This window comes from Eretmochelys imbricata, chromosome 13 (genome assembly GCF_965152235.1).
Source record: "Eretmochelys imbricata isolate rEreImb1 chromosome 13, rEreImb1.hap1, whole genome shotgun sequence".
Classification (NCBI taxonomy): Eukaryota; Metazoa; Chordata; order Testudines; family Cheloniidae; genus Eretmochelys; species Eretmochelys imbricata.
This window is the reverse complement of record NC_135584.1, coordinates 23,799,721-23,816,264: the sequence shown is the minus strand read 5'-3', so window position 1 is coordinate 23,816,264 and position 16,544 is coordinate 23,799,721. Positions and strand designations below refer to the sequence as shown.

General features: G+C 41.8%; 1 protein-coding gene across 1 annotated transcript in view; it reads right to left on the bottom strand.

Moving 5' to 3' along the window:
- The window catches only part of PTPRT (protein tyrosine phosphatase receptor type T), a 725,977-nt gene that overhangs the window by 354,807 nt on the left and 354,626 nt on the right, over positions 1-16,544 (bottom strand). The window contains exon 7 of the mRNA XM_077831843.1: positions 5,667-5,960. Within this exon, the coding sequence (XP_077687969.1) occupies positions 5,667-5,960 (294 nt within the window). The remainder of the gene's footprint in view (positions 1-5,666; positions 5,961-16,544) is intronic.

Here is a 16,544-nt window from a genome sequence, read left to right as displayed (position 1 = left end):
ATAATATTTCAACAATAATAGGTCAAGACTAACTACCATTTCCTTAGACTCTTGATCTATGCCATTGTTTCAGTCTCCAGGAGCTAACCCCTCACATCCTCCAGCTGGATATACCCAGTCTCCGTATCTGCTGAATACAGAGGAATTTGGATGTGACCCCTTTAACATTTCTTTTATTAATTTATCTTATCAAAAGAATTGAAAGCCCCTATATCCTGTTTCACAGACTGACCCTGTGAAGGATCACGACAGCAGAGTGTCTCATTTTGAGGGCCCTACCACATTCATGGCCATGAAAAATGCATCACGGACTGTGAAATCTCGTCTCCCCACATGAAATCTGTTTTTTTGTGTACTTTTACCCTATACTATACAGATTTCACAGGAGAGACCAGAATTTTTTCAAACTGGGGGTCCTGTCCCCACAAGCAGTTTCAGGAGGGGTTGCAGTATTGCCACCCTTACTTCTGTGCTGCCTTCAGAGCTGGGTGGCCGGAGGGCGGCAGCTGTTGGCCGGGTGCCCAGCTCTGAAGGCAGTGCCTTGCCAGCAGCAGTGCAGAGGTAAGAGTGGCAATGCCATACCATGCCACCCTTACTTCTGTGCGTCTGCCTTCAGAGATGGGCAGCTGGAGTGTGGCGACTACTGACTGAGGGCCCAGCTCTGCAGGTAGCAGCGCAGAAGTAAGGGTGGCAATACCGTACCATGCTATCTTTACTTCTGCACAGCTGCTGGCAGCCGCTCTGCCTTCAGAGCTGGGATCCCGGCCAGCAGCCACTGCTCTCTACCTGCCCAGCTCTGGAGGCAGCGCCGTCGCCGGCAGCAGCACAGAAGTAAGGGTAGCAGTACCGCACCCCACCTCTATAATAATCTTGCAGTCTCCCCATCCCCACGACTCCTTTTTGGGTCAAGACCCCTACAATTACAACACCATGAAATTTCAGATTTAAAAAGCTGAAATCATGACATTTATGACTTTTTAAATCCTACGACCGTGAAATTGACCAAAATGGACCGTGAATTTGGTAGGGCCCTACTCATTTTGGGGCTTGGGGCTTTTTTTTCTTCCCTCTCTTGATTTTAGCATCTGAATCTCACTTGGTCTTATAAATTTAGCGTTGTCTTCATATTAATCTGAATTTAAAATCCACTCCATCTGTAATAGCTCTCTTGGCTGGAAAACTAAACAGGCATAAGTTTCCATTCCCCCACCCCATCCCCCAGTAAAATTTAAAAGAAGCATAGAAGAGTTTGAGGCATATGGCTTTTTCCAGCCTGTAAAGAGTCAGTAAAAAACCATACAGGGACTTAATTTATTTTGAATATAATTTAGACTGATCAAATGCAGCTGCAGGCCTAAGAATGGTGCCCTGCAGAAAACCAGCCATCATATCAGTAGTATAAGAAACCTTTTTGTACGGGTACATACTGATTGGGAAAGTTTAGATAAGATATTATCCACTTTAATAAAATCCCTTTATGGTTATTTAAAGCAGGACATTTCATAATCAGTTTTTGATAGGGGATTTATTTAATCAAAAACCTTTCTGAAGTCCATGAAAACAGCTTTCCCTCATTCTGATCAATAATGTGACAAACCATGGATGATTTTGATAAGAATTGTTTTATGGTGCAGTAACTTTCTAAACTCGTGCTAAGATAGTCTCGGTCACGCTTCAGTTGGATGCAAGGCCTGCGGTAAAGAAAGTTAGATAATTGTAACTTTGAAAGTTATTTTCCATAGCTGCACATGAAGAGGGAGGGAAGAGTGATTCAGTGGTCTAGATACAAGACTGGGAGCCTGAGTTCTAAAGCTGGCTCTGAGCAGGACACTGAAAATCAGGCTATAAGATATTGCCCAAACCAGAGGCAATAAGCACCTGAAGCCACCTCGTGTTGTCTTCGGCAGGACTTCTGGGTAACTCTGAAAAATCTTGTGTCTCAGTTTCCCTATCTTTGTAGAAGAATGCCTATATCAAAGGGGTACTGGAGATTATTTCACAGGATACCATCGAACCAAGTCACCTTTCTGAAAATTGTGAATCGACTATACTTACAACCACCACCTGTGGTTTCTGCAACAAATATATTAGTGATCGTTTTTCGGTTTGTATGGTGCGCTTGGAAACCAGTTCTGTCGTCAGTTTTGCTGTTTGTGCTGTATAGTCATTTAGGACCTGACCACAAAAGAGCTATTTACAGGAACAAAGCCACATACATGTGTAAACGTGTGCTGTTTTTCCATTGTTGAAATAGCCTTGCAAACAGGGGAGCAGAACACACACTCGCACAAATCAGTATTGACTAAAAAGATGCACCATCTTTCATTAGCCAGTTTAAAAAAAGAAATCAGATTTATGGCGTCACTTTCTTCTTTGTTCAGAACAGTCTTGAAGGTTTATTACTGTGTAAGTCGGATGTGATTATCCTCATCATAAGATATTTGAAGAGGCTGCACCACCCTGTATGAAAATCGGGATAACGATTTAAATTTTCCAGTCTATTATCTAAGTTACCATTATGAGGATATTATATAAAATCTGCAGATATTGGCTAAGCATCTTTCCTCCCTCCTTAGAGGCAACATTTAGTTCATTAGAATCTCTCCAACCTGGTGCTTTCAACAAACTATAAATGTCATCACTATCAATCTCAACAACCTCTGTATGACAATTAACATTAATGCAGTGACCTTCTCCACCGGTAGATTTCATTAGTAAATTACAACTGAAAAAAAAAAATAGAGCAACATTGGTTAGCCAAATGATTATCTACATCATCATTCATGATTTTAGTCAATGCCATATGAAGTAAAGGAAAACCAAGTTATCTGGGGCACAGTACAAGAGATCATTAGGAGCAGCACTAGTGCCCCTTCCTGCTCCTCCAGTGAAGTAAGCTTTAATTTAAAGCAAGTGTTCTTTACAGAGATGACATGCACAAGTTTGCAGATTCTGGTTTTCGTTGCTCCTGCAAAAGTGTGATTGCACCTGTTGTTTAAGACACCTAATTTGTGCAAGTTTTTATTTGCAAATACAAATCAGGAAATTACAGGGCAAACCAAGCCCTGCCATGGCACAATTGCAGTTCCTGCATTGGAGAGTTATAGAGAATGTTTCCTTCAGTAGCCCCTGGAAGGCATAAACTACTGCAAAAGGGAGCAGTGAGGAAGCAGGACTGAGTTGTCCATTTCCCTCTCTCCACCATCATGGGGAGTTGGCTGGACACAGGGGCTCATGCTGTACCTTGTAGGGACTGGTGTAGTATGTGCACTCCCACTGTGAGGCTCAGGAGCTTGAGGAATTATGCCTCCTTGGGAGTGTTGCAGTTCCACAGTAATTTTCAGGGCTGTGACTGAAAACAAGAACTGAGCCCTGAGTGTACAGTTATCTGTATGCAGAAATCTGGGTTCACCAGGTCCCAATCAGGCTCCAAATCTCAAACTTTGACCTTCACCATTACCGATTTAACACTAGTTCCCATCTTAGCCCCTTAAGACAATCAATCAGACAGTGATTTGTGCTGAAGGCTAGAGAATCTGACAGTGATTCTAGTGTTCGGAGAGTTACAGGAAGGCAAGAGGATGAGCACAGTGGCACTTGCTGAAATACTGAGTGTGTTGGCATGCTGGCATCAGTATCCTTGTTCTTTCCCTCTGTGTGGGAACAGAATGTGGAAAACCCTCCAAAAAACCCTCCAACCCTCCAACCATCTGCCAGCTCCTGCCTATCTGACAGATATCAGGCAACATCAAACACCTGTATGCCAGATCTGCACAGTTTGTATGAATGTCACTGCTGATTTGTCTCAAGAAAACACTGCATGCCAAGTGCTTTCCTTGCCCATTTCAAAGAGAACAGAATGTAGTTAGGAAGCTTCCTTTTTCTTCATGCTGCACGCAACTCCCTACTCTTCCCCATTTGGAGAAGGAAGGAGGGTTGATGTGGGTTCTCATGCTGTGGCAGTGTGTGATGAATACTAATGCATCAAGACTTAATCCAACTATAGGAAAACATTTGGCCAAACGTAGTTACTGCTGAAAATACTTTAAACCCCCTTGCAGACATCAGGTTGGTTGGTTTAATTCATAAACATGGATATTTGGAATCAGATATTTTGCACGAACTCACTAAAGTCTACTTGCTATATTACCCTAGTGAAAGGAAGAGAGATACATCCTCTAATCAACTTATTTCCTTTGTTTTAACTATGGCAAGTGACATCTAGAAATCTGCAGATGAAATGTGATCCAAACCTTGAGAAGAAAGCAGTATGGAAGGAAGGATCTTACAGTGGGATGCCTAACCCACTCCACTGTCGGGCAAGAAGCCTGATTTCCCTTGGCAGGTGACAAATACACAACATATTCAGAACACCAAGAACAGGTTCATCTTTCACCAGGAAAGTTAAAATGATTGCAGAACTGGTCTTCTCCACCCCTTTCTTCAAAATTCCTCCATGCAAATATGAAGGAACAAAACAAGATATCCTGCAACATTCAGCGAGCAATAAATGCTGCAGCAGGTAAAGAGAAGAGTTATTCAGCCTCTTGAATGGAGGACAAAAACATACCTGTCCCACACTTTCTAACACTTGCCATTCATGCTATTGATTTGTTGGAACTTTTTATTAAGGCAAAGTTACAACAAAACATTATAACATACTTCATCGTACACTGTTTATTCAGGATCAGGTTAATAGTCAAAGAACCTGGCTAAAGATTCTGACTTGCTGGCTGGGTAGTTGGTGAGAAAGCTTTTCAATTACATGGACAGTCCATATTTTCTGATAGCACAATTCCATACGAGGAAAGGTCAGATTTTTCCAATAATGTGCAATATAAAGTCTAGCTGCTAACTATAAACAAATAAATTAGTTGTATGTTCATTCAGATCTGTGCACATCAGGAAGTTTTACGGTGGAGTCCCCATGAATTTAAGGTCTGATTTCATTCTGTAAGTCAAAAGCCCTCGTTGATAAATTCAGCTGTGCATAAAATTTCAGGCAGAGCAAAACTAGCCATATGGGTATCAGTGGGTGAATACTTGCACTGTTTTGAAGAAAAAATGAGTCTGGGGAGGAAATTGAAACAAAACAAAACAAGACATTTTGAAACAATCACAGAATTATATATTGCAAAAATATTTCTGAAGTTTGTACAAAGCTTTCTGTTTTGTGGCTGACTGCAAAAGTTACCTAAGAGGAAAAGTACGTATTTACTATGCGCTTAAGAGAAGGAAATATTGATAAAGGGCTTGTGTTAGGGTCAATGTGACCATCAGAGAACTAGTTTGAAAGATTATCATTGGCTTGTCGTCTTCTTATCTTCTTGGGTTTCCCACTTCTGTAGTGAGTGGGAATGCATTGTAGATGTCTAAACAGCTGCCTATGCCTTTTAAAAGCATGCCACCTGAACAGAAGAATGAATGAAAGAAAACAAACATACCACAATCCATATCCTGAATTCAAAGAGCGCTCCATACAATACAGCTACATCAAAAGAGGGGTGGGAGTACTGGCTGTTATTGGGTCAGTAACTCATTGGTGCATAGAAATAAGAATAGAGCTAGATACTGCTTGCACTGTAATGCAGCCTTGTTCAGCTTCCAATCACAAAACATTTAAACCAAAACCACGGTGCTGTTTATAAAGCATAATATACCCTTACCTGCACATTTTGTTCTTGTTGTGAGTGGAGGCCCAGGTGGCCCTGTGCCCCCTTCACCAGGGCGGGTGAGGAGCACTCTGATCTCATACTCCACATCGGGGTCCAGGTGCCACAGTTTGTAATTTGGGGAGTCTACGATGTGTGTTTCTGCCCAGTTCCCAGTGGTTGTCCGGTACTCCACCTCCTTCAGTATTATAGGCCCATCTCCAATGATAGAATTGGCGTTGGGTTTGATCCACAGATAGGTGGCGCCGACAGCCAGCAGTTCAGGGGGCGCAATGGGCGTCGGAGGTTCTGCAAGCAACAAAAAGTTAGAAGATGCTTGTGAAATGTGTTAATAGTGCTTAACTTGATTGGTAACAACAGCATGTTCAGCAGAAAGGCTGGTCCAAACTCTGCTCTGTTACACAGGTGCACTTCTCATGGATATGTACCGGACAGTACCTTACATGAGACTGAATTCCATGGAATTGCGGATAATTTGGCTTAATATATTTATTTCTAACTGGGTGCTATAACAGACTCCAGGAGGTAGAAAGTCTGACTCTTTATGGAAAATGAGGAGCCACATAATATGAAAGAAAAATAAGTTTTATCTATTTAGAAATACCGTCACGAAATAAGCTCCTGACCTTAGCCCATCCCACGTACTCATCACAAAATAGATAACTTTATCCTCACCCATCTCCTGAGTAATTTACCATAAAGTGATTATTAAAATAAAATACAGTAACTTGAAAAGGTGAACGCTGTTCCCACAGTTACTTCCTACTCTAAGAGGAGGAAATGCAGTGTAGCAAAGGGCACTGTATAGCTGTGAGCAAAGACCATGTTTTTATCGGTGACCAATGTATTTAGGGAATTCAAAATGCCATTTTAATAAAAGGCTGTAGTTTTAAAATAGGATACATTTTTAGACCAAATTAGTTGACAGTGTCTCTAAAAATACAATTGAAAATGTATTTAAATGCCTGAAGGGTCTTTGCTTGTTTAATAGTAACACAAACAGAATGCTGATGAAGTTCAATGTAACTACATTACAGCTATGGTGGGGCTAAAAGAGAAACTAAGACAGTGAATTAACAGACTCCATGGTGTTCAAGAGCAAAATATGTTTAACTTCATGAGTGATGGCACTCAAGCCAAGTCTGCGTGAGACTTGAAGACTGCCTCGAAGAAGTCTGAGAAGCATTATCAGGAGGCAGGAACCAGACGGGTGCAGATACCTCTGTGATAAAAAGGAGAGCAAGTCAGCAAGACGGCTCTCCAGCACCCTCTGATGAAATCCTCAAAAAGTCTACAGGGGCCTGGCATCCTGCCTCATTTTTTGGTATTATCCCTGTACACATAACACTGGCATATTGGAAGCCACATGAATACCATATGCCTTGTGGTTTTGAAAACCTGAACTGAAATGTGCAAGATTCTGAGCGATTACTTTAATCACATCTGGTCTGTTTTCCACCCCTCTAATTTGGTTTGCCCTCAGCCCAGAGGACACAGAAATTCTCTTTGCTTGTGAAACGAAGGAGACAGACACAGCAGACACCCTTTTTCTTAAGGAAAGAAGTCCTACAGAAGTTAATGACACAGAGCCTTTTAAGTTTTAGAAATAGATTTCTGCAAGAGTTACTCTAAAAACCCTTTTGAATTGAATAGAATGATAAGCCTTCCTCCTGTGATTAGTTAAAGGAATGAATGCCTTGGCTGCAAACCACAGAGGAGCTCAAGAGATATGCATTTATATGTGCAGAACATTCCTGAAAGTGTGGAAATGCCCCACTGAACCTTAGGAAGTGCCTTAGTCCCCCATTCCATAACTTACACGGTTCATTGTAGGGGCATGGAGGTTACCCAAAGTCACAGGAGATCCCGCAGTTCGCCACTTGCAACTTTTGACGGAGAAAAAAACCCAACTCCATTGACAAGCCTTCCTAGCCAAGGAGGTTTTACTCTGAGCTTAAATTCTGTAGAGCATCAGGGCCTTAGATTAAAAGCCCTCTAGCAAGACACCAGGGCCTGGATGCACAAGAGGAGTTAGGTGCTTAAGTCTCTGTTTTAGGCACCTAAGGGTATGTCTACATCATGAAGGAGGAAGGGCCCAGATTCTGGGCTCCAGCCCGAGCCCAAACATCAACACTGTAATTTTCTATAGCCCCGCAAGCCTGAATGAGCTGACACGGGCCAGCCATGGGTGTTTTATTGCAGCGTAGACATACCCTAAATCCCAGTTTGGGGACCACTGTACTGCACAAAACTCCTGGTGAATTCTGCTGGCACCTAGACTCACTCAACGCCTAGCTTTTCAGGGTATAAGTTCCCTCGGCGCCTATGTTTCTGCCTCTGGACATGCACGCTGCTGCCTCCCTCTAGGCACCCAGACACTTATCTCCCACTTAAGCCACAAAGTGATTCACAAACCAGTAGAAGACAGGCATTTGACCACCTAAGTCATGTGCAGGGCCCAATCCTGTAGGTGCCCTCTGGGCACGGCTACCGGGTAGGGCCCTTCAGGTGAGTTCACACAAAACAGCTGAGGGAAGGGAGAAGGAGAACATCCCTCGAAACGTTTAGTACATATGGGCACCCTGACCACTGGGCTGAAAGTTATGAGGGAGGTCCCTCTCCTTCCTCCTGGCTTCCTGTTAAAATGGTGTAGATCAGTGGTTTTCAACCTTTTTTCATTTGGGGACCACTAAAAATTTCAAATGAAGGGGCAGACCCTTTGAAAATCTTAGACATAGTCTGTGGACCCCCCAGGTGTCCGTGGACCACAGATAGAAAACAACTGTTCTATGGTAACAACAACCTTTCACAGACCCCTTAGACATAGTCTGTGGTCCCAGATTGAAAACCACTGGTGTAGGCACCTGACAGCAGGAGAACAGTCACAGCTGAGAATCGCTAACAGCATTGCAGAGATAGGCTTAGCATTCTCCCCTTCTGGTCAGCAGCTCCCGTTAGCTAACCTAGGCAGGCTCCCTGCCTAGCGTGTGTTAGGATATAGATATTCAGGCCTGTCTGTAAAGGCCTATACTCTAATTTAGGTGTATTCTTATCATTTAGCTAGTTATAGAGGTATAAAAGAAAGAATCAAAATCACTGTCTGCCGGTGTAAGGGCCTTCTCTTACTGTGACAGTCTGAGGCCCTGTTCTAAGGCTAAGGCCTTTGGCTAAGCAGCAGAGGCAGCCATAAGCTGGGAAGCGAATGGTCACATCTTCACATTCCAAACTAGACACATTGAAATAAGGTGCTATTGGGTTGTTAGGAATACAGTCCTGTTCTGATAATGCCTAACGCCTCCAGAGAAAGGGAAGTGCCTAGAAGATGTAAAAGGAAACTTAGTTTGATAGCATCCTGTCTGACAAGAACTCACTTATCAATAGCTGGGATGTGAAATCCTCATTTTTTTGTTGTTCTATCACTGTAGTCCCCATTTCCCTATTGTTTGTCTGTATAATCTCTGTCTGGTTCTGTGATTGTTTCTGTCTGCTGTATAATTAATTTTGCTGGGTGTAAACTAATTAAGGTGGTGGGATATAATTGGTTACATAATCATGTTACAATATGTTAGGATTGGTTAGTTAAATTTCAGTAAAATGTTTGGTTAAGGTATAGCTAAGCAGAACTCAAGTTTTACTATGTAGTCTGCAGTCAATCAGGAATTGAGGGGGGGAATGGGAACAGGGAATAGGGGTGGGGAATTGGAATCATGTTTTGCTAAGAAGGAGAATGGGAACAGGGACACAGGTAAGTCTCTGTGGTGTCAGAGCTCGGAAGGGGGACACTAAGGAAGGAAACTGGAATCATGGTTGCTGGAAGTTCACCCCAATAAACATTGAATTGTTTGCACCTTTGGACTTCCGGTATTGTTGCTTTCTGTTCATGCGAGAAGGACCAGGGAAGTAAGCGGGTGAAGGAATAAGCCCCCTAGAAGCATACTGGCTTTTGTGATTTGCAGACTAAGGCACCTGTCTCTCCCCATTCATTGTAGAGGAACCTAGGCACCTAACTTTGGCTTTGTGAAGCACAGTGATTTTCTAGGTATTTAACTCCTTTTGTGCATCAAGGCCCTTGTCTGTAAAGCAAATAGAACTAGCATGGTGATACATAAATAAGTAATAAAGAGCTGAACAAATAATCTAATGAATAAGTAATTCAATAAATTCCAGCTCTATTTGTAGTTTATTAGTGTAAGATAATTTTCTCTGATTAATCTATTATTCAAAGTTACTCAAAATTTATGGTGAATGTTATTTACTCGGTGGCTTTCTATTCAAAATCTGAGCTGAGTTGCTTCATTGGGATCAACCACAGAAATTATGCTATTTGTTCCCTGGAAGAACGAGCAACTCTTATCATCACAAATATAATTGGAGTAATAGATATCTCCCATAAGCAAACAAAACAGTGCGAGAAATACAGTTTGTTTAAAATTCAAACAAATGTTTGCAAACTTAGTTTTTGCCCCTTTCTCCAAACTCCAGGCAGAAACTTTTTAGTGTCAAAAAGCTAGTGGTTTACATTAGGGATGTCCCCAACAAATCTATTTTCAAAAAATTCAAGCATGGGTAACTAGAACTTCATTAAAAATATGAGCATTACAAACTGCTTAAAATTGATTTTTTCCCCTCTGCACATAATTAAAAGAAGATCTTACAGATTTATTTTTTCATGCCAAAAAAAAAAAAAAGAAAGAAAGAAAAAAGAAAGAAGACGGCATCTTACAAGTTAAGTTACATCCCAAGTTAGGAGACAAATGAAATATTAAGTCCCAAACTCCTGGATATCACATAGTATAATAACAACATTATGTAAATTACTTTGGTATTTGGTTGAGGATTAGAAAAAAGATTTACTGGTCGAACAGTTAAATTAGTAGAGCTCCATCTTTTCTACACATTCAAAGCAAGTTTAGATATTCTAAGGATTAGCAAACCAGTTCAAAATAAGAAATCCACAGCGCTCTCTTCCATTCCTTTTCACCTCAACCCTGGCTCAACACAAACCTTTCTGAAGGGCTGTCCAATGTTTTCTTGTTTCTGTGTATTTCTGCCCTTTCAGGTTCTGACTAGGAGCAAAAGTGCCGAAACATCACATGATGAAAACTGCCTAAGACTGTCAAACCCAATTCTAAAGATTCGAGGAACTTGAATGAACATTAGTTGAACTAATTATTTTGGCCTCAATCCTACACCACTGAAGGCAACATGAGTTTTTCCATCAACTTAAATAGGACTAGGAACAAGACCTTAACCCCATTCTGGCCCCTAAATATTGAAAATATTTCACCTTAAAGAATTAAGCCACTGTTTATCACAGCAAGTACCTGCAGCAGGAGCAGTATATTTGTTGTGACCTATGCAAATAAACGGCACTTGTAATCATTACAAATTGCCTGCCTGATGCTGTTGTGAGCTAGCGATTCTAATTAATGTTTATGTGATCTTATTGTTGATTTTAAATGCTTATTAAATGGAGTGGTGACAGAGTGAGGATATATCAGTGTCAAATTGTGAACTCCATTTTGTTTTTATGAACGCTATTTTATTCCAGGGGCCCTGCCGTATAATAAAACCTTGGTTTGGGTGTGTGACCTTCATGTTGCATTACAAACCTCCTTAGTGGATTAGAACATCCATTTTATAGTAGGAGCTTGACACCCAGTGGAAAGATTATGTCTGAGAAGCTGTGACAGAGCAATCAAGGGTCATCAATGTTGAATGACTCTCCTGCTAGAACAATGAGTTTTCTTCTGGTAGGCCATCGACTTTGAAGGACTACACAGAAGCCAATAGGGGATGAGGTGTTTCTCTGAGTTAGGAGAAGGAGGGGTGACCACCGAGCAGTGTAAGGAGAAAGAGAAGGCAGGAAGGGCTGTCTAGGACACTGAACAAACCCAGGACTCATAGAAGGCATGAGATCAGACTCGACTGGAGGAGTGCTATTCATGAACTTGTTTTTCAAAGATAAGAAAATCTAGTGTGCTTTGATAAGAACCCAGATTTTTAAAGGTATTTAGGTGTTGCTGTGCTCAGCGTCTCAACGCTAACTGATTTGGGAGCCTAAATCTCATGTTCAAAAGGAATTTATTGACTTAGGAATCTAAAGTCCATTGGCAGCCAATGGGATTTAGACACTTAAGTGCCTAAATCTCTGTAGAAAATTAGATTTAAGCTCCCAAATAAGTTGGGTGTTGAGATGCTGAGTGCCGCAACGCCTACATACAGTAACTCCTCACTTAAAGTCATCACGGTTAACATTGTTTCGTTGTTACGGTGCTGATCAATTAGAGAACATGCTCATTTAAAGTTGCACAATGCTCCCTTAAACATCTTTTGGCAGCTGCCTGCTTTGTCCACTGCTTGCAGGAAGAGCAGCCCGTTGGAGCGAGCTGGTTGGGCCTTGGAGCCAGGGTGGATGGGCAGCCCCCCATCAGCTCCCTGCTCCCCTAAGTTCCCTGTGCAGCAGCCGCCCAGCAGGCTATCAATTGCTGGACAGTTCAGCTGTCCCTCCCCCCACTGCCGTGTGCTGCTCCTGCCCTCTGCCTTAGAGATGCTCCCTGAAGCCTCCTGCTTGTTGTTCGGGGGGGGGGGGAAGAAGGGGGGTGGAGAGAAGAGGGGGGCTGTCATAAATATAAAGGGAAGGGTAACTACCTTTCTATATACAGTGCTACAAAATCCCTCCTGGCCAGAGGCAACATCCTGTTACCTGTAAAGGGTTAAGAAGCTCAGCTAACCTGGCTGGCACCTGACCCAAAGGACCAATAAAAGGGGAAGATACTTTCAAATCTTGGGGGGGGGGCCCGAATCTGTACCCTAGAGTTCAAAGTGGGGAAGGAACCCTGACAGGGGCTAATGTCATGGTGTCCCCCTCCCCCCTGCTCCTGAACCCCGCTTACCCCATTTCCATAGAGCAGGGGGACACACGACAGGGCTCAGGATGGAGGGAGCTTCCTGGCAGCAGCTTCTGTCTCAACTTGCTGATCTACTTAAAAAGGCAGTGTATTTAGAGTGGGGTCAGCGTACTTAAAGGGGCAATGCACATCTCTCTCTCTCTCACACACACACACAGCATGTGTCTCTGTCTCTGACTGCCATGCTGTCTCCCCTCCCTCCATTCATGCTGTCTTGTGGTGTGCGAGGCTACATTAACAACAATGGGTTAATCCTTGAGGGCTCAGCTGATTGCTACTTCATCATTTACCAGTAAGGCATTCTCTGGGAAATATCCCACCCTCTGACTTCACCAGCTCAACCAAGCTTCACAATCATCATTGCTGTGTACCAGTATTAAATTGTTTGTTTAAAACTTATACTGTGTGTGTGTGCATATATATATATTCTTTCGTCTGGTGAAAAACATTTCCCTGGAACCTAACCCCCCCATTTCCATTAATTCTTATGGGGAAATTGGATTTGCTTAACATTGTTTCACTTAGAGTCACATTTTTCAGGAACATAACTACAATGTTAAGCGAGGAGTTACTGTGCCTTCAAAATCTGGGCCATAGCATCTATGTCTACAAAATTACTTTGCTAAGCCTGTGTTCCTTATTTGCCTGCCATGTTGTCCTTCAATGGGTTAATCAGAAGCTCAGCATGTTCACAGAAAGGTGGAACTGAGCGAACATGCAGAAGCAACCAGGGGTTCAGAAAGGCTTGGGGCTCTAGAGAGTAAGTCAGCCAGACTGCAAGATCCTTCTGCTCAAGAAGAGTGTCAGACATGAGGTCTGCACCTGGGAATGTGCATGAGACCCCCCCAGAGCTAGGAACAGTGTCCAGTTACACCCAGGCCCAGATTACTTAGAAGCAAGTGGGATCCAAAGGTTGGGTCCATTCACAACAGATGGGCACCTGTTTGGAGATGGGGACTGGGTCAAGTTGCGACAGATGTTACCCCCCAGCAATGTGACAGCTAATTTGACCAGGTCATCAAAAAAAATCCATCCAACTCCTTTAACTCACACAGCATTGTATGAATTTCATGCTATTATGTTAACTGCCTGTATACTGCTCTGGAGAATGCAATTTAGGCCCCACCTATACCAGTGACATCGTTTCCATAGCGACTAATAGACTTTAAAAAGAGAAATGGAAGGACACTAAACAAAGGGCATAGAAAATAAAAGGAACATTTAACCTTTGTGTAGGGAGACTATCACAAAGCATCTAAGGGTTGTACAATTCAAAAGTGCAGGCTTGAAGATAACGCTGCACTTCCAGAGAGCTTTTCAGACAAAGATGTCAAAATATTTTATACAAACAGATATCAGTATGCCCATTTTACACCGATGGGGAAACTGAGGCACAGAACATTTAACTGACTCATCCAAAATTAGAGGATTCTTATGGCCAAGCTGTGAATACCATCCAGATCTCTTAATTCTCAGTCTGGTACTTTAACCCTTTGTCTATCCATCTATTTTAATGGGCATCAGGCCCAGACCCATTAGATCTAAATCTATTCTAGAATTAAACCTAATTTGTATCAGAATCTCAACTCTCCCACAGTGAGGGATTCAGACCCAGCTCTCTATACAGGATTTTTTAAAACCAAATACTTTCAAATAGAAACCAAACAAAACCACATAGCCTGAAAAAGCATTCATGTATGGGGCAATACAGCACGGGGGAAGCGCAGTGGCAAACCCCTGAGGGCCATCAAACCTGCCAGTAAGGGAATCAGCCACAATCTAACCAACCGATTGAGAAAGGCAGGCAAAGAAGGAAGAAACGTGAAGGAGGGACCCAAAAATGTATTAAGAAAATGGAAATCCCACCTAAGTGAAGCCAAGAGAAGAATGGAATTGAGAGCTTCTGAAGAGAAGTAGCCAAAGAGACAAACAAAACAAGATATTACATATATCAAAAGCAGGAAGCTTGTGAGAAATCAGCAGATCTGTTGACTCCAGAGTAAAGAAGTTCTGAAGAGGATAAGTGCATTGCAGAGGCTAAATTTTTTCTTTGCATCAGTCTTCATTACAACATTGCTGGGGAGATATCTGGAAGAGAACAGGTTCAGCGTAGGTAAGGATGATGCACTTTCAGAAATTGAGGTGTCAAAAAAAAAAAAAGAGAGAGAGAGAGAGAGAGAGATAGTTTGGGATTATTCTGTTTAACTAGTCAGTTTAAGTCCCTACGACCAGATGGTATTCACACCAGAGTTCCAAAGAAATTTTAAAATCAAATAGCCAAGCTCCTGATAAACACACAATTTCACTTTAAAACTGTGTGGGAAGGCTTGAAAATAGCAAATGCGATTGTCTTTTAAAGAAGTTCTGGGTAATCCTGTGAATAGATCAGTAAACCCTAAGCATTTATAAAATTGCGAAAATGGATTAGACTAAACTACTTCCCAAACTGAGATAATCTGTATGGTACATTTTCCCCTAATACTAGTCCCATGAGCAATAGGTTTCATACTAGAAATACACAGCTATAACAATATCATCTTAGCAGGTATCAATTCTCTACAGGGACCTTATGTTTTTGCAGCTTTAATCCAACATACCTGCCCATATCTGGAGCTCCTGTCAGTGCTGCGAACGCTAAAATGTGATTACAATGGACTATGATTGCTCAAAAAATTACAGAGTCATGGGATTGCGATGAATTTCCCTGTAGGCAGCTGGTAATACAGTGAAGGATCAACCAAGGTGAAAAATACTTGCATGTTAGCGTCTACAGTCATATAATGGGCTATGGACACAGCCTGGTGGTAGACATCAAATCTATTTCAACCCTAATTTAACTGGAAAGTTAGCTGTGAATTTTTATTCTTAGATTATTGACTATACAAACAGAGTCCGTTGCTTGAGATCAGTAGCTGTTTGAGAGACTAGGACATCAAAACTCTTTTCACTGGAAGAACTAACTTGGTACTGAAATGCCTCAGATGATATCACTTGCATTAATTTGACCCTACATTAACTTTTTGAGCATGCCTACTTTAAAATTTCACCGGATTAAAAGACTATCAGTTTCAGAAATATCTCAAATCTTTAAAATAGGTAATTTAATAGAAATGGTTGAATCTTCCAAGCCAGTGAATTTTTAAGAGCAGCCACTATATTAGCAGCTTTCATCTGAAGTTGAAAATGGCTGGGGAAACCTTGGACAGAAGGGGAGCCAAGTGAGAAAAGGCCCTTCAGTTTTAATGAACATTTGTACATAATGTTCGCACATTAGAGACCATTTCTTTCCAATGGATGATGAAGGATGGCATTATGGTTGAAGTATTGACTGTAACTCAGATCTGGTTTGAAGCCCCAGCTCTACTATAATCTTCTTATATGACCTTGGATAACTCACTCTGTGTCCCTGGTTCCTCATCTGTGGAATGGGGATAATACTTCCCTCTCTCTGTCTTGCCAATTTACATTAAACTCTTTGCTGCAGATACTCTATCTATGAACAATGCCCGTCACAATGACGTCTTGAAGTACTACTGTGACACCGAAAGTAATGTCAGTTGTTTCCCTTCATATTTGTACAATGATAAGATGCAGCAATCAGTTACTACAGGAAAGCATTGTATGTTAGATCTGGTTAACAGTTCTTACCTCGGTTTTTGTTATGCTCACCATAAAGTGTTCAATGATCCACCATTCTCTCTCCCATGCATTTTTTGCATTAGACAAAATCATTTTTTGCAGTCGCTATCGCATGTCTACACCGACAGAGACTAACATGTCCAATTAGATGCAACAGTGATTGCTCTGATGTTTATATTTATTTCAAAGTATGAAACATGAAAGAACACCTAATTCAAGAGACTGGGCACATACGACAAAATTAAAAATGCAAACATTTTTTCTTCTCAAAAGAATCAAGGCAGAAAACTGGAACTTTCCCCATTATAGATTCCTGAAAATC